Below are 9,395 nucleotides of genomic sequence, written 5' to 3' on the forward strand. Positions count from 1 at the left end.
AAACACAAAACATAATTAAGTCTTAAAATTATTAATAATATATTTGATTTTAAAGTACTCTGCATAAAACGTCGGATTGAAAAAAATTAAAAAATATTGACATTTTGTCAAAAAGCAGAATTCAGAAGAATTCAGAAGATATTTAAAAGATATATTTAATTGGATATCTTCTAAATTTCTTCTGAATTTTTTACATTCAATTGCAATAAGAAGTATTCAAATAAATGCGAACCTTAATTCGCATTAAAAAAGATTTTTCTGCTAATTGTTATCGGATTCAAAGACAGACAAAATTTCATGGTTCTATTCTCAATATCGTACTGAAACGTATTGGCCACGATTCAATCGAGATTTTTGTAAAGCAGAGTTCACGATGAAATCTTATGAATGCGAAACACTTATATCTTTGAATAAGACATTTTATGCAGGGTATATAAAGATAAAATAAAGATATATAATATTAAAAAAATAATAATAATTTTTTATAAAATTTTAATTTTCGATGATTTAGTCATTTATACTTATACAAATAACATGTAAAATATAATTTACATTATATATATTTTATATTTTAAATGCTAACTCTAATGTATAATCTATACAAATATACTGCATGCACACATATCACTAATAAAATGTTTTTCTAATTAAAAAAAAATATGTCATAAAATATTGATGTGTGTGTGTGTGTGTGGTGCGCGCGCGCGCAAATTCACGACACCAATAAAAATATATAATTCTATATTTATATTAGATAATAATTCTATATAAAATAAACAATTTATTCTTGGCAACATATACATATAATGGTCATAATGGTAACACACATTGTGTTTTTTTGTCACAATCCAAAGCTTTATTGTTTTAATTTCAAGATCGTTGTAAAATATTAAATGCAGAATAAGATGTCTTGAGAATCTAGAAAATAAAGTGAGATAATAACGCAATTATACGATGTATTAAACAGTATTAAAGATAACATTCATCTTAATACTGACATTAGTATAAGAATCCAACGACAATGTTACTAGAAAACTACTGGTAAATTTTATAGGTCTTGTGCTACGCTTCATAATCATGAGTAAATCTTTTTGTTCACTGATTGTCATTAATATCCAGTCCATTTGATACACCGCTTCACTCAAACCAATACTCTACATAAATAAAAAAAATTAATAGAGATAGTAAAGAAAGTATATCGCTAGAAATTATTTGTAATTGCAAGAAAAATGTACCACATAAACACATTTTTCTCTAATATAATTTTTTGTTTGCATAAACTTTTTGTATATATAAAGAAAGAAAATTCTGTACGATTACCTTACGTATAACTTCGTTTCCAGCCCAGCAATATACAAAAATTTGCACAAACATGCACAATGTATAAATAGCTAATTTTATAAAATCAGTAATTGTTATATGAGAAGATAAATAGTATACACTTGAACATAACACTAATATGCTGGCAAAAAATTGTACAAAAAGTACTTGATTAAATATCTCATTAGCCATTTCGGCAAATCTAGAAATATAACGCTTATTACATATAGCAAATTTTAAATTATGTTAATTTTGAAAAAATATATGTACATAAAAACACTTAATAATTTTTTTAATTGTTTGACAAACCTAATTATATATAGATGATGACGAATATGTTCTGACAATCTGTTTGTTCTATTTGACGCATCATTCAATAAATTTTTGTGAATTTTCGTTTTTTCATCAGATTCTATCATTCTTTGAAGGCGACATATAAGCAATTCAAATTGTGTGCATATTTGTAGACAAAATCCTAATAATAAGGTTTCCGTACCGACGTTTACAAATGTACCAAGAAGCACAGTTAATATTTCTTGAAGAGATGTAAACCAGAATAAAAAAAATGTTGTATAATCGTATGGTACCCATATTCTATAAGGCAATTCGCCTTGTAAAGTAGTGAGCACTTCTCCTATTGTAACACCAGTGGCAGAAAACGATGCTAAAACCATGTAATTTATAGTGCATGACCTGTACGTGTGGAGTTTCATATATATTATACGTATGATTATATATATATATATATATATATATATATATATATATATATATATATGAGTATAATGATAATTTAGTTCTAAGAAATTTCAACAAATTAACACGTATTATATTTTATTTTTTCAATTGTAAAATATAACAACCTATCCATAAAGATTTAATTTAGCAAGTTTTACTACGTTTCATAATATACAATCATAATGTGAATAATATATTATTGTGAAAAGATGATTTATAAAATTACAGATTATTTTTTTATCTTAATTAAACTCTTTCTTTTACATTTAGTCTACATTTGATCATTGCCAATATGTAAGTTTGCAAATAAATTATCCAAGATTATCAATTGTTGTCAAGAAATACATTAATATTTGTGAACACTTGCCTGATTAAACGATCATACTTCATTTGAATATTAATCTCTTCTTCGTTGCAAGCTTTGCATGGTTTTTCTTGCAACATTCTGATTAAGTTGATGATTTCACTACGACGAGTTGTTATAGTAATTGCTTTACAGAACGTGGCAATAACCGAAAGAAGTAGAGACGAATTCGTAGCAAAATCATCTATATTATCAACAATAAAGATGGTATCGATCAATTGAGTTAGCATTAAAAAGTTCAACATATACAGCGTACAAAAGGTAAATACGCCGTATAAACACATGGAGAATTTCGAAGACCATTCGATCGGCCGCCATATACCACCGATAGTGTAGAACAAAAAATTGAGAGAGAATATCTGCATTTCTACGTTTGCTGCAATCTAATGTAGTCAGAAAGAAAATCTTAGTTTATTCAAAACTAATCCTTGCCAATAATTTATTAAAATAATATTTATGTGCGCGACAAACTTTCCCTTCACTTTCCATCTAAATGTTTAAATTTCTTAACTAAAAAATAGAAAAATGTGATACTTGGTAATTAAATAAGAAAAATTATTTACGGAAATGTTGTATATAATACACAATCGTGTCAAAATTTTCCAGACAAAATTATAAATTTAAATGAACGAAAAGTATCACGTTTATTTTTCATCGAATTGCATTATGCTTAATTCTAATTTTAAAAAAGTCAAATACATCTAACTTAGCTTTTTACATATGTCATTGAATTCAAAGTTTGTCAATTCTGCGGTAATACATATAATATTTTACAATACTATTACATTGTAGTTTTGTTTCAACTTGTACGTAAACAGCTTCAAAATATTTTTACAAATTAATTTTTTTCACATGTATATTCTGTTGCAATACAGTGTTTTGGATAAGAGAGTCATATAATTCTCTTATAATTTGTAATAAAAATAAAATGTGCAACTTCGATTTGTACGTACAGTCCTCCCTCCGTGTTGAAGAAAATAATTAATACAGAGCGAACATACGACCAAGGTTCTTGCGATACTACAAATAATTGCGAACGTATATTGCTAACATTGCAACCCCCATACGACTCAATAGTTAATGACAGTTATTAACAACTTATGGAGACTGGAACTTATACGGTGCAGCTGATACTTTCCGTCGTGCTGTAATTATGATATAATATTTGAGGAAGATGGTATTGAGGAAGATTAATATTCCAATATGTTGCTATGTTCTCCCTCAGGGAAATACATCACGCGGTCAAGATAATATTTACTACAAAGTTACATCGGTTGAGCGGTTCTCACAATTCTATTTATGAAACATAACTTTTACCGATAGTCTCATTGTTTAATTACATCGCCAAAGAATAAAATATCTGTAAAAACTCATGTAATATAAGATCTTAGCGGATATTGTTGTGAAAATGTCTCAGTTATGTAAAAATGTCATAATTTTTCATTTGAATTGAGAAAAATTAATTCTAACATGTTGTATCGTTCCCAGGAAATAAAATACATCTTATGGAAGCGTTTATTCCAACTCTTAAGTCTCCTTATAAACGTAGTGTAAGTACACAAATGTTCGATTATGTTTGTTGGAATAGGATTATCGAATAAAAAATTCGATAGTGTACCTATGGGGCTCTTAAAAAATAAAAAAATCAAGTAAATTTAATTAAAATTCTTCTTGATATAATTATGAGTAACTCGAGAATTCAAAGGTGATTTGAATCGAAAGAGGAATTAAAAGGAATTAAAGGATTATGTGTTAATAATAGCAAAACAGAGATCACTTTGAACGATGACTTATACAGAGTTATAAAAAGCTAAACTTTATTAAACACCAGATGTTCATGGAGGTCACTTAGAATCACAAGTGCACACATACTAATGGAACAAGTATGTCGCAATAATATCTGTAATAAATATATCTGCAGATCTAGTCTTCCGAAAGAGCTTGATGTGTCAACATTTATTGTTTACAGATTAAAAAAGTGAATTGATGAAAAAGCTATAAAAGAACATTTTTTATCACACACAGTGTAATGCCAGTGACAGTTTATAATTGTTAATGTGAAAATTTTATATGATTCTGGAGTTTTATCGAATCTACTGATAATTCTTGATAAATTTTTTCGTAAAGTGATGCATCCAAAAAATTAATTATCGCTTTTCTTCTTTTAAAATTCACCGATTTTATTATGTTGCCAGTACGTTTCCTTAATTAATAAGAACAAGAATAATTATGATAATAATTGTACGTGTAATATATTGATATTAATTCATTTTTCTTTATATCTATTGATATTAATTCACTATTCTTTATACCTTCCGTATAGAATGTGTATTATTATGTATCTCTTATACATTGTACTTATATCATATGTCCATTATTGAAAAAAATCTTACATTGACAGGCTCGTAATATGGAAAACAAAGAAAAATAAAAAACAGTTAAGTGTTATGGTTTATATGTTCCTCTGCGTACATTATTGTGTTATATCAACATTAAGCAAGAGGATACAACAAAATGGAATTGCAAGAAAAATTCGCTTTTGCAAAAAAAAATCCAATTTATGATACTATTCCTTTAATTATTATTGATAAAACGGGAAAGAAATATTCCGAAGGTCTGTGTATAAAGTTTTATTACCCATCTCAATTTTACCTTTTTTTCGTAAAAATGATACAAATGTATAGTTATAAGATTTAACAGCTTTTTTATTCGAAAAGAGTAATAGTTTAAAGTTACGTAAGCAGAATATTAGTATTTGTACAGACCATTCTATAAATAATAATACAACACACATATACAGTGATATAAGTACTTCATAAATATGTAATTTCTATATCACAGAAATAAAGCACACACAGGTCTTAAAATATTGATAATATTAAAATACATTAATATTACGTTTATTATTTTAGACAAAATAGAGAGTCAAAGATATTACGTTTCTAGTCCATTTTGGATGAAATTCCGTTTATTATTATTTTGGATATTTTGGGCTCTATTAATAATGGCGATGATAATCTCTTTTCTTACATATTTTTGTTTCACACCTCGAATGTGCCATAATTCAAATATACACAGAAAAATACACGAATGAGTGAGTATACGTATATATATTCCAAAAAAACAAAGTAACTTTATATGTATTCTCTATTAGAAAAAATATAGTTTTCTAGAATTATTAAATTTTATCCCGTAATTAATTAGCAATCAATATTTATTAAAAAGACTAGGGAATATTTAATAAATTTAATTGATAAGAATTTAATTAATTTACTGTAATAAAATTTTACTGTCATTTTAGGAAATATTCTTCAGCATTTTACAATTTATTTATAATATTTCTACATAAAATAATACCTTTTTAATTATTATGAGATTTATTAATATACATATATTTTAAGTATATTTTAACGTATGTGTTCCAGGGAAAACATCATCTCGTCAGATAAAAATGCAATAACGCATGATAACTTGGATTATATGTTTACATGCTATATTCATATTTCACAAAACTCTTCACAGTACCAGTAGTAATTTCAAAATCATTAACAATATAATAAACAAGAAATATAATACATTTAGCTAATAAAAAAGTATTTCAATAAATTAAATATTGTATACTACTGTTATTGTATATTATATATATTATTTTAGTGTATAATTTTACAGCAGATTATAACTTTACATATTCTTCAACATTTACCTTTTATTTACAATACAATTTATGTTATATTACAGAAAATTTTGTAAATATTGTTTCTGTGTATAATTCCTCATTTGATAAAATATGTATAATTAAACAATTCAAGATCGATTATAATCAAATAAGTATATAAATTAAATTTCTTTTGTTTTCTTTTTTAAAAATATTAATGTAGCAATTGTAACTTTGACGTACTATTTTTTTTTATAAATAACAAGAGTTAATTTTACTTTATTCTTCACATATTTTATTAAAAATTAATTTAATTTCCTCGATAAAAACTTAATCATATATATTATTTTATTTTCTATTTTATAAGATTATAAAATTTCATGTACGATGCAAAAATAATTATACATGATAAATTGCATTTCTCTTTTTCTTTCTCTCTTTTTCTCCTCATTTTAATCCTAAATTCTAAATCATTATTATTTAAATTTTAATTTGCTTAGAACATTTTATTTTATTTATGAGCATGAAATAATGTCTCTTCAAAATAATTAATTTTTATCAAATTTTTTATTAAAATTTATATCAATATTTTTATTAATAATAATAATAAATATTTGAAAATGTAATAAACAACTTACGTTACAAAAATTACATTGTTTAATTTTCTTGTTTAGTAAATGATTGAGACTGTTTCAGAACCGACTGCGATTCTCGATTCGATTTTCCTTGAGTTAATGTTGTTGAACTCAACATGACGGAAATCTGTTCCGGCAAAGGGCACGCAATCAACAGAAGGTTCTCTGCGTTATAATACTTATTCAATATTTGATGCAATTGCGTGAATGCGGCGCAGATGTTATTCTTCACTGGTTTAAACAGAATAAATTCAGTTTCTTTATTAGCCAAATATAACTGCATCGATTGTTGTATCTCAGGACATTTGAACTTGATTGTCCTTAATACATCGGCCACTATAGTTGCTATCTCTTGCGCGCTCCCTAATGCATTTTCCTGATTCGAGCTTGCATCGAGCAACTTTTCTTTCTCCAATAACTTGATAATAGGATAAATCAATAAATAAGTTGCGTGTTGTATTAATCGCTGGCACGTAAGTCTCAATTTTGCGTCCACATGCTTTCTTGAATCAATAAGTTGCTCCTTCATCTGTGGCGCACCTTCCAGAAGGAACTGCAGTAACGCGTTGTTCGACAAGGTGAAGAACCTAGAGCTTTTTTCGAGCAGACCGAATGCAGCGGTTTTCACCTTGGAAAAGTCCAAGCTATATTCCTTGATAGTGAAATCCACTTGAAACGGAGCGATTTGTTCTCTAAGAATGAGCAAATGCTTTATCTGAAACAGTTCCGCGTCCAACGTGCTTGCTCTCTTCTCAATTTCCTGTTTGGCATTCTCGATGCTCTGAACGCAGAAGGTAATAGCCTCCTGGCTTAACGACTGGAAGACGGACCTGTCGACGCAGCGGTAGAGCCTCGACAGGCACACCAGAGTCCTGCGAACTGTCGGATACCACATAGCGTGCAGATCCGCCGGTGAACTCCCCATGTGTGTCTTTTGATAAATAGAGTCCATAACTATGTGATTTCGAGAAACTGGTTCTAGGGCGGAACTGTCAGTAGACGACACCGAGATCTTCTTCATTCGAGTCTGACGAGTCGCCTCCCTGATCGATTCCGCTATGTCCTCCATCATCTTGAGTTTTTCCGGATACGCCAGGTCACCCGACGAGGGATTATAATTCAGCACGTCGGACTGCAAGTATAAGTGTGCACGAAATACCAATCTCTCTTGAACGTCGTGTAACAATTGTAGGCATATGTTTCCAAAGCCCTCCAATGGTTCGAAGTTGTTCTGCACGTGCTCGTCCAGCATCTCTATTCGCAGGATACAGCAAATCTCTGCTAGCGTCTCGAGATGAATGATGTGTATTATGAAAGGTCTCAGCGTATCATACAGACAGGTGCACAAGCTCTCCAGGTATGCGGTCAATCCGTTTGATTGCTTCGAGAAAAATTCGTAGAATAATTTATGCTCGTCTATCGAGGCGTGCAAGAGCAACGCACAGGAATGCCGTACCAGACTACAATGGTCGCCGTTGTACTTCTCCTTTATCGAGTTGAGAGACTTCTGTATGCTCGTACCCAGCACCAAGCCTCGCTGACTCCAATAATACTGATGGCATTCAACCAACAGACTGTCATACTCCTGCCTCTTGTACGATTTACTCTCAATCTGTTTGATAACCGGCTTGGTCTTCGACAGGATCGTCTGAAACCTGCCGTAGAACAGAGCAAGAGCAGTATCCGCATTCTCTGACGAATTCTCGTTGTCTCTCAAATTTAAAATGCTCTCGGTGGTCTTGGAGAACAAGTTGGAAATGTAATTCTGTATCAACGCAATCGCCTTTGATTGGCAGTGCTTGTATCTTACCAGGTAAACTCCGCTTTCACTGTACGACGGGTTGTTTTGCATGAAATCTATGTTGGTGTCAATTTTATCTAATATAGAGAAGAACATGTCGCTGTTCACTGATAAGGTAGACGCATCCAGCTTTTCCGTAATCACGTCGATCTCCTTAAAATACTTCACGTATTCCGTAATGCCGTCGATCGTCGCGTTCAGCCGCTTCTGTTCAAAGATGAGCTGCTCGCTGGCCTCGTACAGTGACGTGGTCTTACCGGAGACTTCGGTGTATTGCTTGTAAAGTGCAGAGAAATCGTCCAACGTTTCCTCTATCTGGGAACAAACGTCCTGGCACTCCGACCGTCTTGATTTCAGCTCGTCAAGGTACAGATTGTACTTGACGTCGTACATGCTTGCGAATTTTTTTTCCAGAAGCAGAAAATGCTCGAGCAGCTCTTGATACCTATCTATCGGAGGGACATTCTGCTGAGAATTTTGCTCTTGTAACTTGTCATCACTTTCTATAACGCCGGACTGCAGATCCGACAACGGGAACAATGAAGTGACAACGGTTTCTAGATTCGTTAAACAGTCCTTTTGACACTCTGTCAATGGAGCCAGGGAATCGTTATCCTGGTCCCACTGAATAAGGTTATGCGGAATTACCTTAGTCTGAGACATCGTTTTACTTGCAACAGAGATGTGAAACTATTGGCATAGTCGCACTTGTCTCTCGTGACACGAGGCTTCAGTCCAATCAATATCCAAACTAAAATTTAAATGGTCATATTTATAAATCGCTAAAGAAAGTGTGGCTAGCAGATATAGCTAACTGTTGACGTGTGATGTCCACGTGACTCTACCTTATCGGCCTTGCAGAAATGATGTAACTACGAAGTT

The 9,395-nt window shown here is 30.5% G+C and overlaps 2 protein-coding genes and 1 long non-coding RNA gene across 3 annotated transcripts; 1 reads left to right on the plus strand and 2 right to left on the minus strand.

Moving 5' to 3' along the window:
- Positions 1–478: 478 nt before the first annotated feature.
- On the minus strand, positions 479–2,828 carry LOC105829946 (putative odorant receptor 85d). The gene is made up of 5 exons (XM_012669031.3): positions 2,426–2,828; positions 1,630–2,013; positions 1,321–1,522; positions 999–1,154; positions 479–918 (listed from the first exon to the last, which is right to left on the minus strand). Exons 1-5 carry the CDS (start codon positions 2,785–2,787, stop codon positions 871–873), a joined length of 1,152 nt encoding a protein of 383 aa, XP_012524485.2. The 5' UTR covers positions 2,788–2,828; the 3' UTR covers positions 479–870.
- A 1,096-nt stretch (positions 2,829–3,924) lies between these two features.
- LOC105829956 lies at positions 3,925–6,164 on the plus strand. Its single transcript, XR_004964969.1, has 3 exons — positions 3,925–3,972; positions 4,185–5,516; positions 5,848–6,164. It is a non-coding gene; the product is annotated as an uncharacterized LOC105829956 (long non-coding RNA).
- Positions 6,165–6,640: 476 nt separating this feature from the next.
- Positions 6,641–9,370, minus strand: LOC105829955 (conserved oligomeric Golgi complex subunit 3). Its single transcript, XM_012669043.3, has one exon. The coding sequence runs from the start codon at positions 9,174–9,176 to the stop codon at positions 6,735–6,737; it is 2,442 nt and encodes an 813-aa protein (XP_012524497.1). The 5' UTR covers positions 9,177–9,370; the 3' UTR covers positions 6,641–6,734.
- Positions 9,371–9,395: the final 25 nt, after the last annotated feature.

Source organism: Monomorium pharaonis, chromosome 11 (genome assembly GCF_013373865.1).
Source record: "Monomorium pharaonis isolate MP-MQ-018 chromosome 11, ASM1337386v2, whole genome shotgun sequence".
In the NCBI taxonomy this organism is placed as follows: domain Eukaryota; kingdom Metazoa; phylum Arthropoda; class Insecta; order Hymenoptera; family Formicidae; genus Monomorium; species Monomorium pharaonis.